A 15,743-nucleotide genomic window follows, 5' to 3' on the forward strand; every position below is an offset into this window, starting at 1 on the left:
AGGTTCCCCATCCCTGTGCAGGAAGATGTAGCTTTTACATTAGGCTATATATTATGTAGCTCAGAATTTAGCTCAGTGCAATTGCTACTTATACTAAGATCCTTATAATAATTTAAACATTGGGAATGTAAACTAGAATCTATTTCAAATGCTCACCTAATCAAATGCAGGCATAAATATTGATCAGGCAACTGAAAGGGGTAATCTAAAGTTATACAGAGGCTATAAAGGAAATTTTATGCATATATGATTAGACGCCAGTTTTTATTATAAAAGAGAAATCTGAAAATGAGTTTGAACTCTCTATAAATCCTCACAGTCATGAGGCCCTCACTCCTTTGAGAAGCTCAGAAACATGGACTTTTTAATTGTTTCCTTGGTAGGAAGAGCAAGAGTTAGCTTCAGATGAGTTTGTGTGAGAGAAGATGGACTGTGCCCTATGAATAAAAAGTATGTTTTGTTTTTTTGACAGATGTGCCAAATGGATTCCATATTAACTTAAAGAAAGCACCAATTGAAGGAGAAACCTTGGTGTTGTCCTGTTTAGCCAACAAATTTCTGTACAAAGACATTGCCTGGTTATTACCAAGGACAGTTAACAACCAAACAAGAATAAAAAAGGCAGCCACTAAGGAGTATTCCATTGGTCTCACTCTCAGCATCAAGAATGTTTCGCTTGAACATTCAGGCACGTACACCTGCCGAGCAAGGAACATATACACTGGAGAAGAAGTGCTTCAAGAGAAAGACGTTACAGTCAGAGGTGAGCACTGTAACAAAAAGGCTGTTTTCTCACGGATCCGCAAATTTAAGAGCGCAAGGAATGATTGTACAACACAACACAACATAAACCATTAAAGGACTCACTAAAAAGTGAAAGTTCTCTCATATAATCTCGATTGATTACTGCTGTACACTTCCAAAAAATGGGAGGTTTGGACATAGGAGGAGTAGCCATGCAAAAATGAACCAAAAAGAGAGAGAAAGTAAACAACAAACCCCCAAACCTGGGCTTGCATTTGGCTCAGGAAGATATGTTCTGCTTTGACAAAGATATGGAAGTTGGGATTTGGAAGACTTCCCCATCCCCTGCACTGAATTTTGTGTGTTATGTTGTATTGTTCTTTGCAGTCTCCCACCAAGTGCTAATGAAAAACTTTGGACTACCTTCTCCTCGGCTTTGATATTCGACCTCCTCCTAAGTGTCAAAGCTGCATAAACTGAAAACACTTTTTTTAAAAAATAGAAAAACTGCTGGCTTGGGTCAACATTGGACATTTTATAACTTAACTTTAAAGTGCAGAATAAGCACGGCTCAGTTCGAGAGATTGACTGGACTACAGTATTTTTTACTTTAATCTGCTCTTTGTGGATTTATAAATATTGCCTGCTGAGCAAGTTCTTATGCTTATTTATTTGAATTCATTTTTCTACACTAAATATATTAATCTTTTTTAAAAAAGAAAACCAACAATTCTCAGGGAAGGCTCTGAGGATGCAGAATAAGAAATAAAAATGTTGAAATAAGGCACAGCCCTCTTGTATTGTTTGCATGGATTAGAATATTTAAACCCACTAGAGTTGGACCCTCTTTCTTTGAACAAATAAACTGTGGTAGCTTTCCCAGTGCCCTCCCTTTGGTTCCCTTTCAAATAAATCACAGTGCTACTGTTAAAGGTGTGTTGACATCAGTGGGAAAACTCTTTCCTGATTCATTATGGTATAGTTGTTGTACCTATCTTTATAAAGGAGAATCACCACATTTACCCCTATTGATGAGATTCCAGTCATCACAGAAAAATGTTTAATGTATTTGTCCAAATCTAAATTTAAAATTAAGGCTTTTAGGAGATATATATTATTTATACACATGCACACACCATTGCTTTTCATATGCAAATGATAATAGGATTTAACATGGGGATTTAAAAATGACTAAACTACTGATGAAGAATTAAAAGTAATTTTTGTTACTTTTAAGCATTCCTTGTCTTTCTATTTTGTGATTTTATTTCAAGGTATTTCTGTGTATTATAAAATCTGTATAAGAAAGAAGTTACTATTTTTAATAGATCTGATAATTTTATTTTTTTACAATGCATATCTATTATATTTGGAGGGGCGTTCATTTATGATTAATTATTATATAGAATTCTTTTAGCCAAGCATGTGGGGATCACAATAGCGACAGCAAAAATGGGAACAAAAGTGGCTTTGCTATTAAAACAGAGGGTGACAACATGACAATTTCTGGTGCCTGAGAACTCACCCACCCATTTCCTCCTTCAAGGTAGCAGGACCGTGTCCCCCAGCCAAGCTTGTCGTTCACGTGGGAATTGCTTTTGTCAAGTGTGAACTGGTAAACAATAGCATTTCCCCATCATGCCAGTTATGTGGAGCCTAAAATGATTTGAAAACAATTAGCTACCTGGAAGTTGTCAGGGTAAAGAAAAGATTATTGTTCCTATCTTGAAATTTCACCTATAGCCTTTTTGTATACAGTAGATCTTTTTTCAATATTACCATGATAGCTTCCAGAAACAATATGCATTCTGGCAAAGCAACTTTCTGCTGCTGTTTTTAATACGGTTACAAAGCCAATCCGATTATTGGTAACTGCATTCCAGTGACAGCAAGTGTATTTTACTGTGCATTCTTGGAGGAAAACAGGAGGAGAGAGCCTCATCTCTATAGAAGTTATATGTCAGAAAATATTTTATGGCAAAAAGTAGGCTGCAATGACAGGACTTTATGAATTTGCAGTAGCCTGAAAACTATAGTTTAGGAGTTTGAAGAAGCGAAAGAAGCTGCTGACCGTTGGATTCAATCCACCAAGCACTGATTGTGGGCCAGCTCCACAGGATGAATTGGAATAGCAAACATATAAGCCTGATTTACAGTCTAATGGAAAGGTTAGAACACAATACTCACCTGTGGAAACAAATAAAGGTTTATAGCAAATCCTAAGGAAAGGAAGGTATCCTGGCAATTCCATAACTTGGAGTTGGCCAAAGCTTCAACAACCATGTGCTGCAATAGTTTGAATGATTGTTACTGCATCACCACCCATGTTGGAATGTATGAAAGAACCTCAATAATAATGTGTAAGAAAAGGGGCTTAGAGGAGTCTCTTTTTGCATTGTAACTGATGCATAGATACCACTGCTAATACTGATTACTGCAGTTGCACTGGAAAGGGATGGATTTTGTTCTTTGTTGGATGATTTATAATTCCCATATATGATGTGGAGAATAATTTTAAATTACATTTGTATTTCTTTAAGTGCATATTAAAAGTTCTGATGTGTATTGCTGACTTATCAGTCATTCAACTGATAATATAAGTTGCCTCATAAAGAGATTCAATTGTTAAATGAAATGAGCTGTGCAAAAAGGAGCCAAGATATGTTTAATGTTTTCTTTGTTGGTCATATTTATGTGAGGGTTTTTTTTCTGTCTCAGGGTTAATTTTCTTCTTGCTACTGAAGGCCTAGGTCCACCAATTTGACGGTAGCAGAGGAATTTCTACTCCCTCTGCAATTCCATTCATGTTTCTGTAGTTAAAGGATACAGTCCACCATGAACTTCTCCTGTACTGAAATTTATACAGAAGTTCCCTGTCAATTGTATGCAAAATTGGCTAAATGGTTGCAAGTGAAATCGAAAAGAGGTTTCTACCCTAAAGTCAAATGAAAAGAATCTAAGCTAGTTAGAAGTGTTTGTGAAAATCCCAGTCTGTTACATTCTTAAAACACAGGAGTAGGAGTAAGGGAAAGAATTATTTCTTGCCTGAATCAAGCATTTCCAAATCAGCTAATTATGGCAATAGCCTAATAGAAAGTATGTGAAAAGTAATGCAACCTTATCTTTAAGCAAGAAAGCATTTTTCAATATTGAAAACATGTGTATGGCTATAAACAAATTAAAATGAATCAGAAATAACATACAGACTTTGTGACATCTGTTTTTTATGGTTTCACTGTCTCAAGTGTCTTGGTTCTGCTGTTTTCTGTAGAAACCCATGGAACACAAAACTTACATACCATATGTGGTTAGATTCATTCATCTTTTTCTCTTGGCAAACACATTTTCAAGTATCATGCCTTTATAGATAGTACTTTGGCAGAAACAGAAATTAAATAAATGGGCAACAGAATATAAACTTCCACAATCCATTGCAAAAAAAGAAAATAATGAGAAAACGTGGGAGGGTGTCTTGATCATTTGTGAAGAAGTGCTCTGTAACTACACTTCATACTAGTTTCCTGGTTATGCTGCACCAAGCAGTTTATAATCTAGCTGGACACAGGATCAGTACTACAATATTTGGCAGAAATTATGTTCAGTTACTGGGATTATTTTTAGAAATGATTTTTTATGTTATGTTTTTAACAGGCTGTATATAAAAAGACAGAAGGAAGCTTACAAAAATGGTTATTCTTTCAAATAATTGGTCTGTCATAATTAATGATAGAAAGCCTCATCAGATCTTTGTAGGAGTCCAGCTTTCCTACAAAGAGAGGAAAAGCCATTGTGTAGCCAAGTGAGCGCAGTTCTGACCTTGATCACATCACACAGGAGCATATTATTGCCAAAATGAAAAGAATCTTACCAACATCTTATACTACCAATAAACATTCTTTATTATCACAGTGAACATTGTCTAAAAGATTTCTGGTAGGGACACCCGAAAAATGAACTAAAGGAACTTAGAGGAGAACTCCAGGATCCTATAGGATTTTTCAGGATCACATGTGCAGTGAGTTATCTTCATGAGATCTGTAGTTAAATCAATTAACAGGAACAGGACATTTGAGTGGAAATGGGTTGTGTCACAATTGGCACAAGAAATATCAATCATAGAGAAATATATTTGCTAGATGGCTGTTCAAAACTGCTTAGGAAGAAAGAAAACCACAAAGGATGAGAGGAGTGGCTGGAAGATGGAAAGCTAATTAATTAGATTAGTCTCTTTTTCATACTTATATTTTATGAGGTTGCTGCCTTAAAACATCTCACATGGTGACTGACTGGGTAATCTGCATGTGGAGAACAAAGCCATATTATGCAGAGATAACACTGAAAACAATTTGATTCTATACTTGGTTCATGTGTGGAATTAAGGCACTTGAATTATATGTCTAAATGTGCTGGGCAGCCTATTATTAAAACACATTTAGTAACCAAATGTTACTAAAAGGGATGAAAAATGGTAAAGCTACTCTGAGAGGTTCACAAGCTGCAGAATTTCCAAAGTTCAATAAACAACCTCTCCAGTCCACTGAAGACTTCAGATTGACCTGTTGCCATGTTATAATGTTCACTTGTTCTTTTGTTGGCTATTTAATGTTGAACTAACCAAATGCCTCTCACCCCATGCCTGCTTGTACTGTTTAGTTTTCAAGTGATGGCTGTCATTATTATATTATATTATATTATATTATATTATATTATATTATATTATATTATATTATATTATATTATATTATATTATTATTCTTACATTATAGCTTATGCAATTTATTTAAATGTTGCCCTCCACAAGACTTCTGGGAACTGTAGTTTTGTTAAGGGTACTTGGAATTATAACTCTGAGAGTGTGAACTACAGTTGTCAGGGTTCTATGGAAGAAGTAATGTGCTTTAAACATGCTTTAAATGTATAGTGTGTATGCAGTCTAAATAATAATAATCCAAACCACATTCACAATACAGACAGACAGTACTCCATTGTGCTTTGGGTTGATGATGCTAGCAAATATTTCCAGAGTTGTAACACATTTCAAACTGGAAGGAAAAGCCTGCATTCTACTTTGTAGAGAAGTTGCATCAAATTTTAAATAAAAGCACCAACCAGCTTGCCTGATTTGTATTGTGCTGCCTCTTGTTAGTAGTGATTGATTATGGAGTGATACTGTCTACAGAACCAAGGTCTATTCTGGATATTATTTTCCATGTACCCAGAGAAACAACATGGACAAATTCAACAGGCACCACTTACCACTTGATCTATTTTGAAACTCTCATTCTCTTGAGCTACTGCAGCAACTGCTTAGATGTACACTGTGCACGCATATATATATATATATATATATATATATATATATATATATATATATAACAGAAATAAGTATCAAACAGCTGAAAAAGCTATAGCTTGTATAGGGCAAGCAATTTTTATTTTTATTTTAGTTTTTTTTAAGGAGGAGGTCACGGCTCTAGAAACATGCTAACTGATGTGTCAATGTGTTTTATAGCTCAGGAAGCACCGTACCTGCTGCGGAACCTCACTGATCAGGTTGTCAACAGCAGTCACTCTGTTAGTCTGGAGTGCCTTGTTCATGGTGTGCCAGAACCTCAGATATCCTGGTTCAAAAACAACGCACAGCTACAGCAAGAGCCAGGTGAGTGCAGTACTCGCCATAATTTATTTCTAGATGACACAGTAACATGGGGCCTGCTTTGCAATTCACATTTCTAGGCTTATCCACTCTTAGAACTAGATGCCTGTTGCTCCTCACAGCAACTTAAGTGCCTTTGCGAGTGATAACCAGTGGTTAGACAGATGCTGCACTTATTCCTGTTTGGACCACTGGTAGTTCATTTCAACAACGGAGTCAGCCAAAATATTTTGGTGCTTATGTAGAATATCCAAATTGCACTCATACAGGCCCAAGCTAAAAGTACAATAGACTGAGTACAGACCATTTGATGCTCCTTGATTGCATCCAAAATAAGCCATCTGAATCATCTGCTTCCCTCTTCCTCCTGGCAGATCCAGCTTTGATCAGCGCAGTGACAATAGCACCAAGTCAGCCATCGCTGTTCCAAACGCCATGCTATACATCTTGTTTGTTTTTATATGGCAGATTTTTTTTGTTAATCCCACCCTTCAAAGAACATTTTCCAGGGTGGCTTGCAGAGAACAAGTTATGAGCAACTTCCTCATGCACTTCCTCTGTTGGCACCCTGCAATCACTGGAAGACCTGCCATCTGGAAGTGCCTTAAATGTACTTCAAGAATGCTTAGATCTAATGTGTTCTTGGCAGGCAAGTGTCCAAAGACCCTCCCAATAAAAGAAACCTGACCGCCAGCATATAAAAGAAACTTGACTGGCTCTATAAGTCTGACAGTTATCCTCAAGCATACTGCTTGAGGGGCACCACGTTGCCTCCCCCTGCCTATAACACTGTGCCAGAGTTTGGAGACCGATCTACTCACTAGAAAGTATGATTTGACATTGAAAAATGTGGAGTATTGCTAGATTGAAGGTTCACACTCCCCAGCCAGAAAATCCCTCCTCATGGAGAACTAGTAGCTCAGTGACAAGCATTATAGCCTACATTTTCCCTCAGATGCAAGTTTTCTATTAGCGGGGGTTTCCCTCAGATGCAAGTTTTCTATTAGCCTGCCATCCAATAAATATAAGAATTATTATTGTTATAGTTCAAATACAGTAAGACAGCAACCATCAAAAAGGGGGGGATAGAGGTTTTTAAACAGATGGACAACTACCAGGGACACAGATTTCCTGCATTGGCAGAGGGTTGGATTAGATAACCGTTGAGGTTCCAGCTCTATGATACCATATTCACTTCTCAAGCTTAGAATGCTTTATCAGCAGCATTGCAAACTATTATGTCAACAATATATCTTTATTATTTGTAGAATATCAGCAATGTGCATTGGGCTTTATATGGGAGTATTTATGGAAACAAACAGTAAGAGCAACATGTATTATGGGGAGTGTGTTTGCTACTGCATTGTAAAACATCCTCATACAGTGGTACCTCGGGTTAAGTACTTAATTCGTTCTGGAGGTCCGTACTTAACCTGAAACTGATCTTAACTTGAAGCACCACTTTAGCTAATGGGGCCTCCCGCTGCTGCCGTGCCGCTGGAACACGATTTCTGTTCTCATCCTGAAGCAAAGTTCTTAACTTGAAGCACTATTTCTGAGTTAGCAGAGTCTGTAACCTGAAGCGTATGTAACCTGAAGCGTATGTAACCCGAGGTACCACTGTACTATAAATGACAGCTATGTCTGTCTTGCAATTGCATTATGTTTATGGCCTACGTTGAGGAAAGAGGAGAAAGCAGCAACATCTGGAAGAGTCTTCTCATAGCATATTTCCTCCATGATGACCAGTGCCACACACCCCCACACCTATTTTTAGCTATTTAATAGCGTAAGCAACTCCTTAAGGTCAGTCTCCTCATACAAGAACATTTACAATTGTACCATTCTCCCACCCCATTTTCCCAGGCAGTGAGAAGCTCCGGGGGGAGCCACTACAAGGTCAGTTTCCTGGTGGGAGAAAGAGTTCAGTGTCTTGCACCATGTGTGTAAAATCTATTTATTTACTAAATTCGTTGGGCAGGAAAGGAACAGCCTCAGACGCACCCATACAGAGAGTGCGCTGATCACAAAGTAGCTGCAGCTTGCTCAAAGGAAACAACGTAGGCTGAGATTCCAGTTGCAAAATCTCAGGGCTCCTCTAGACTAATGTTTCCCAATTGGGGAGGGGGGCATATGGCCTCCTAGGGGCCACCATGATATTCAAATGGGGCCACTGGTGAAAACTGTGTAAATGGGGGGCCACGGCACAAGACTAGGGCACTACAGAGGGAAGTGAAAAGTGAATTAAAAAATCCTGATTGGCTGGCTATCTGCTTGGCCAATCAAAAGCGGGTTAGGGGGTGGCTGACCAGGGCCTAGAGCTCCACGTCTGTTTTCTTGGAGCAGTCCTGGTTTGTTTCTGGCAGGAGAGGGCGATCGCTGAGGCTCCCGTTTTGACCAGTAGAGCCCACGATCCAGAACCCCCAGCTTAGGTAAGCGCAGTGGCGGGGTGACAGTGGGTAGGGCTGTGAGAGCTGGAGCTGCTTGGTGCTGCTGCCAATGCTGGGCCCAGCCTGGGCCTGACTCTGCAAAGCGCGGGGTGCAATCCATCCCAGCGCCTAGTGGAGCGGGGCTGTTTGGTGCTGCTGAGTGGCTCAGAGCCCCTTGGCAGCATCAGGCAGCGTCAACCCAGCTCTACAAGGCACAGGGTGCAATCTAGACCAATGTTTCTCAACATTTTTTCGACCATGGCCCACTTCCGACCTTGCTTCCTTCCTGTGGCCCCACTGTCTTACTGGTGGAAAGGTCATCTTACTAGTCCAACTCCCTGCAACGTAGGTAACTCAGCTAAAGTATCCATGACAGATGGCCATCCAACCTCTGCTGAGAAACCTCCAAGGAAGGAGAGTCCACAACCTCCTGAGGAAGATCCATCTTCCATGAATTATAAAAAGTAAACAACATTTATTTTACCCCAGTTATCTGACACAGAGAGGGGAACCTACAGATACAGTCCAAAAGGTGCACAGGGAGTTCTGTATATATGGGAGAATATTACAAAGCAAGTGGTCCTCACTAACCTGGTGCAGTCTGGAAGCATCCTCAGACTTCTGTCTCCTTTGTTAACTACCTTCCATTTTTCTTCAACCTCCCCCCATCCCCGCCTCAAAGCAGGTGAGTGTATCACCAGTCACCACCCACCAGAAGCTTTCAAGCCATTGACTTCCAAGTTATTACTGCCCATGAAATAAACCTCTTTCATTTCTAACTATAGAAAAAGGCTAGAAAGCAGGTAATATCACAAGAGAATGCTTAGAATATGCTTTCTTTTTGGGTTGCTTCCTACAGAAGATGATTCTGTTACACAGACAACCCTTCCTCTTTGTGCACTATCATAATTCATTTCAAATACTCCTCACTCCACAGGTATAATGTTAGGGCCAGGAAGCCAGAGTCTACTGATTGAAAGAGTGCAAGAGGATGATGCTGGACACTACCAATGTGTTGCTACCAACCTAAAAGGAACAGTGCAGAGTTCAGCTTACGTCACCATACAAGGTAAAGCATTGCATGTGTCTTATTTGATTTGTTTTTCCTCTTTGATCTGCTCAGAGGTCCCCACTGCTTTTCATGGAGGAGATCTTGCTCTTCCTGGAGGAACAGGTAAAGTGGCTTGTTGACTGTCTACACTATTTTTCAAACAAAGCCTTAACTAAAGGAAATGCACTAGGTCACAAAGGAAGCCAAAGGGAAATGCTACATCAGAATGTGTTTATACTGACCTGAAAATAAGCTTTGCTGCAACCCAACAAACGTAGGGTCAGGGTAGAAGGAGGGTGAGTATATTTAGCCTCCTTCAAGACGTCGATCTGTTTCATTTCCTGTTCCAGTCTGCTAGAGGCCAGGATGAGATATATTTGTCATTTTTGTGTCTTTGATTTCAGTGTAGACTGAGCTGTCTGATCCAGCTTAAGATTTGCCCAATTGATGGTACATTTAAGAGTTATTTTGCTCTTGTCTTAATGGTATTTAACTCTTTTTTAAAAAATCCTGCTGAGTTTTCATCTTCAATAACATATTGTGTCAGTAGATCTTACAGTCTAATTGTGTGCTGCAGTTACAGTGAGATCTCTCTCTTCCTCAAAAGATTTGGGCTACACTATTGAGCAAAAGTGGCTAAAGAACCCAGACAGTCCCTCGGATTTCCACCAAGGTTCTAACTCAGGCATAGGGAACCGGTGTTGCTTCCCCTCAGAGGTTTATCAATCTTATCAGTCCCAGGCAGGATGGCCTTATCAGGGATTATGGGACTTGCACACTAACAAAATGGGAGTGAGTGGACAAAACAGGTTTCTCATCCCTGTTTTAAGGATGCAGTTTACATGATGCTCATTGATGAAAGGTAGATGTTCCCTGTCTAGAAGGTACTTCCAGCAAAATTAAAGATCTACAATATTAACCATGCTATTTTATGGGAAACAATTCATAAATGGATTAAATTAATAAAACAAAACAAATGTATAATGTGCCTTTCATAGAATAATAGAATTGTTGAGTTGGGGTCCCTTCCAACTCTACAATTCTATGATTCTATGGAAGGTACATTACACATCTTAGGAAACATGTGGCCGTTGCTGAAAACGACCATTCTATGTATAATTTTACCATTCTAAAACACATAGTAAAACTTACCTTATTTCCTGACCACATCCAGTTTTCTATTTCCATGTCCCTGCCAACAGCAACCCATGGTGTAGGAATAGAGAAACGCAAAGGTGGTGGTGTCAGGAGGACACAGGGTACATTTTACTATGTGTTATAGCAGATGCAAAGGGGAGGAGTTGGTGGCAGCCCTGTAAAGTGATGGGCAAAGGCCCCTCAACTCAGTTTGGCATCAGTTTGAGCCCTTGATAAGAGCTCTGTCCTGGGAACACCCCAATTTCTTTTCTATTAAGGTTTTAATTGAATGTTATCAGGTTATATCAGCACAACCCTATCAACAAAAAGTCAAACTAGAGAACAAAAAAAGACTGGAAGAGGGTGGAGGGGATGGGTCAGCATGGGCATGGCCGGGGGGGGGGGGCAGGGAGGAGCAGCTGCTACCCTAAATCAATAAAAATACATAGCAAACTGAGGTTCTCCCCCCCCCCCAAAAAAGGTAATCATCAACGTTTCACCTCCACACTTCATTGGAAGATGGCAGTGTAGTGCAGTGTTTCCCAACCTTGGGCCTCCAGATGTTTTTGGCCTACAACTCCCATCATCCCTAGCTAGCAAGACCAGTGGTCAGGGATGATGGGAATTGTAGTTCAAAAACAGCTGGAGGCACAAGGTTGGGAAACACTGGTGTAGTGTACAACAAAGTACGGTACAATGTATTTGACTGTGAGATCAGTGCATGCACAATTCACACAGGAGTAATCCCAGTAGTTTCAGGGAAATTACATCAGTGGGTTGTCCCTGTTTGACAGATTTGAAAAACAGTTTGTGATTCAAGCAGGAAGGAAACTGTCTGCCCTCCTTATTTCCTTTAAAAATTATTTAGTCTCTCTGCTGATAGAACTAGGTGCTATTTTTGTATCAAGAAGAGATGAATGAAGAGTAGGACTCAGTTGAACTTTTTATAACCTCACTTACTTGGAAATAGGCCTTGTTGAATTCAATGGGACTTACAATTGAGTAGAAGATCGCACTGTGAACACCCTTGTCTAGCAATTATCTTAGGAGGCGGTATAATTGCTGTTACACATGTTAATATATTTTGTAAATTTATTAACCATTTTCCCATTAAAGTAAGTTGTCAAATAAATTTAAACAAGATTTAAAAAACATACACGATAAAATCACAAAATATTACAATTATACAACTGAACAGTAGCAAAATGGTTCATTTAGCAGCCACACAAAGGTCTTGTGTGTAGCAATATTTTCATCCAGAAGTGTAAAGGAAGCAAGACATTGCTCAATGGATCTTCAGAGGCAGTGAATTCTTTTGTTATCCTGGGAAAATGTTACAAGTGGGTGCCTCAGGGTTCTGTCCTCGGCTCACTGTTATTCAACACCTTTATAAACTTTCTCAAAAGTAAGTCATCCCAGACCAATCTGATTTCTTTTTTTGATGGAATTACAAACTTGGTGGATCGGGGAAATGCTGTGGACATAGTGTATCTTGATTTCAGCAAGGCTTTTGACAAAGTCCCCAATTATATTCTCACAAGGAAGCTGGTAAAATGTGGGCTGAATGAGGTAACTGGTTCTACACTTGGGCAGAAAGAACTAGCTGCACAAATATAAGATGGAGGACACCCAGTAGTACATGTGAAATGGATCTAAGGCTCTTTGTAGACCACAAGCTTAACATGAGTCAACAGTGTGATGCAGCAACAAAAAGCTAATACTATTCTCGACTGTATCAACAGGAGTATAGTGTCCCAATCAAATGAAGTAATAGTACCACACTATTCTTCCTTGGTCAGATTCCACCTGGAGTACTGTGTCCAGCTCTGGACACCACAGCTTAGGAAGGATATTGACAAGCTGGAACATGTGCGGAAGGGGGCGATCAGGATGATAACAGGCCTGGCAACTAAGCCTTATGAGGAACGGTTGTGGGAATTGGGTATGTTTAGCCTGGAAAAGAGGAGACTGAGAGGAGATATGAAAGCCATCTTCAACTATCTCAAGGGTTGTCAAATGGAAGATGGAGCAAGCTTGTTTTCTTCTGCTCCACAGGATAGGGCCTGAACCAATGGGTTCAAATTACAAGAAAGGAGATTGCAACTAAACCTTGGGAAGAACTTTCTGATGGTAAGAGGTGCTAGAGAGTGGAACAGACTCCCATGAGAGTCTCTCCTTCCTTGGAGATTTTTAAGCAGAGGTTGGATGGCCACCTGTCATTTATGCTTTAGTTGTGATTCTTGAATTCCAGGGTCTTGGACTAGATCACCCTTGGAATCCCTTCCAACTCTACAATTCTATGATTCTATGATTCTTACTTGCCTAGAGGTTGGAGATATATGTGTACATGTGTAGAAGCCTCTGACTTTTATGTGGGTGGAATGTAGCTCACTGTACAAAGGTAAGAGTCTGTGCAACCCAAGTAACTTTAGGCAACCCAATTGATTTCATAAATTGGCACCTTGTTATGCAAATTGACTTGAACATTTCAAAATGGATTGTAAAACTCACTGCAGAGGAAGCTCAGGAAACTGAAAGAACAACATTATGAAATGGAAACTGTAGCAAACTGGTAGGTGTTCAATATGATTCTTCATTTCATTTCTATAACGCTTTACCTTTTTAAGAAAAAAACCTCAAAGTGGCTTACAACCTACATTAAAGCATTAAATAAAACAATTCAGAATAACACACATAGTTTACAGGAAACTAAAATATTATTTTAATGATTTCAAAATAAAACATTACAAACGGTCAACTACAGAATGCACATTTAACACAGCAAAGTTTAAAAAACCCCTCAAACATTTCAAAAGAAAACATTATTAAAGGAAGTCCAATATAAAAACAGCATAAGTAGCAGACAATATTGTTTTTTACCATAAGCATAGAAGACATCAAGAGTCAGGGCCAGATCAAGTAGTACCTCCCAGCTGCAATCTTGATCTCAAGAAAGCTGAATGAACAGTCACGTTACTATCAGATTACATCCCAAGTCTAGTCCAAATCTGGTTTAAAGGTAAAGAATGATAAGAAGGGAGAGAGAGCAAGGGCCTTGGAAGTTGCCCATTAAGGCTTTGTACCTGGATAGCAGACCGAACAGGCACACAGGTCATCTATAGTGAGGGGTATTGTATTTCTATTTAAATTATAGTATATTGTTTCTACATTTACATAGACTTACAGAATGTTATGCAAATCTGTATCTCTTTTCCTTCGTGATGCTTTTTTGTGATGTGTTAGCAGTCTCCCTATTAGATGCTTGTGATTTATATGGAACAATAGACTGGCTCAGAAAAAGGCTGTTTACATGGCTGGGAATTAATGTCGGCTGCTACCTCCCTTAATAAACACTCAGGAATTATTATTTTCCTGCTCTTTATGAGAGGAAAATGGGATTTAATTTAAATATCTGGCAACAAATAAGGCTCAGGTTATTACTTTGCCGAGATCCTGTCTTGGAGATGTAGCGACTAAAAGCTGAAAGATATCCAGAATGTGAGCAGTGGTTTGAAGACTCACTTAAAAACAAGCATCACGGGCCTTCAGGCTAGCCAAGGACCCCACAAGGAAGACATTAATCATCCCTCTTTCCTCTGCCAAGACTGATGCTGAGCTGGGATGCCTGAGCAGCAAGAAAAGAACCTGGGAAATCATGTTCCAAACTAGTTCTGCCAGCCATTTCTTTTTTGCTGCATGCTCTTATTAAGTCCTAAACTGGAATGACATTTGAAGAGAAACTTGGAGTAAGAGGCATGGAAGGAGTTTTTACAGAAGTATTTTTAGGACACAAGCTGAAACTTGTGTTTTGCTTCTAAGAACTGAAGTTGTATTTTGTTTTAGGAATATTTATGGTGATTGCAGGAAATGCATGGAGGGAATATTTTGATGCTAATATTCCGGTGCAGCGCATTCATTGGCTTCTAATATTTTCCAGATTTAGGCTCCTTTGGTTGTTTGAGCTGATCCATTCCCCTTCACCATATTTCCTTCATATATTGATTCATATGTTTTCCTGAGATGTTTTCAGGCTTTAACCTAGCAGAACCACTTAGGAAAGGGCTGCTGTTGTTTTTGAGATGGGCAGATCTCACCCACACTTCCGCTTGTCCTGTGCCTAGAAAGCATGGGTCCGAGTGGTTTTCTGCCCCCAAGCCACCAGGGATGATTCCATTATCTTACCAAAACCCTCAAATCATTTGAGTGTCAGTCGTGCAAGTACAGCAAACTGATAATTTATCAAGGTCAAACCAAAAGACATAGCAGTGCAGATTGAGAGAAAAATGAACTGATTTTAAAGAAATTCAGAGAAAAGAAGGTAGTTAAAAATCTGTCTTAAAAGCATAAAAACAAAAAAGGTAAGATTTATTGATGTCATGGACTGGCTAGACACAGAGGAATGGTGAGAGGCACCAGCGGGGGAACCCTAATGGAAGGAGACTCAGAGCCCAGAGACTGCTGGTGGGAAAATGATGAGTGGTCAGAAGGAGAAGAGGAAGGAAACTCAGAGGAGGAAGTGTTGGAAGCTGAAGAGTGAGCATGAAGAGTCTGTGGCAGAGAGAAGTCCAGAATAAGAGGCAGGAGAGAAAGGGAGGCTAAGAGGCAGAGATGAGTCAGACTGGTGAAGAAGCCAGGATGTCTCCCCATCCTGCTGTGACAAGCTCCTCTCCCCCCGGTCTCCCAGGACCAGGAGAGGTATGAAGTGGGAGAAGCAAAGACAGGCACG

General features: G+C 39.6%; 1 protein-coding gene across 6 annotated transcripts in view; it reads left to right on the top strand.

The window, feature by feature from the left end:
* FLT1 (fms related receptor tyrosine kinase 1) overlaps window positions 1-15,743 on the top strand; it is a 142,004-nt gene that overhangs the window by 90,024 nt on the left and 36,237 nt on the right. For all 6 annotated transcript variants that reach the window (XM_081909316.1, XM_081909315.1, XM_081909312.1 and 3 more), the window contains 3 exons: window positions 473-763; window positions 6,257-6,403; window positions 9,767-9,898. In XM_081909316.1, coding sequence (XP_081765442.1) covers window positions 473-763; window positions 6,257-6,403; window positions 9,767-9,898 — 570 coding nt within the window. The remainder of the gene's footprint in view (window positions 1-472; window positions 764-6,256; window positions 6,404-9,766; window positions 9,899-15,743) is intronic.

This window comes from Podarcis melisellensis (genome assembly GCF_964234715.1).
Source record: "Podarcis melisellensis genome assembly, chromosome: 4".
Classification (NCBI taxonomy): Eukaryota; Metazoa; Chordata; class Lepidosauria; order Squamata; family Lacertidae; genus Podarcis; species Podarcis melisellensis.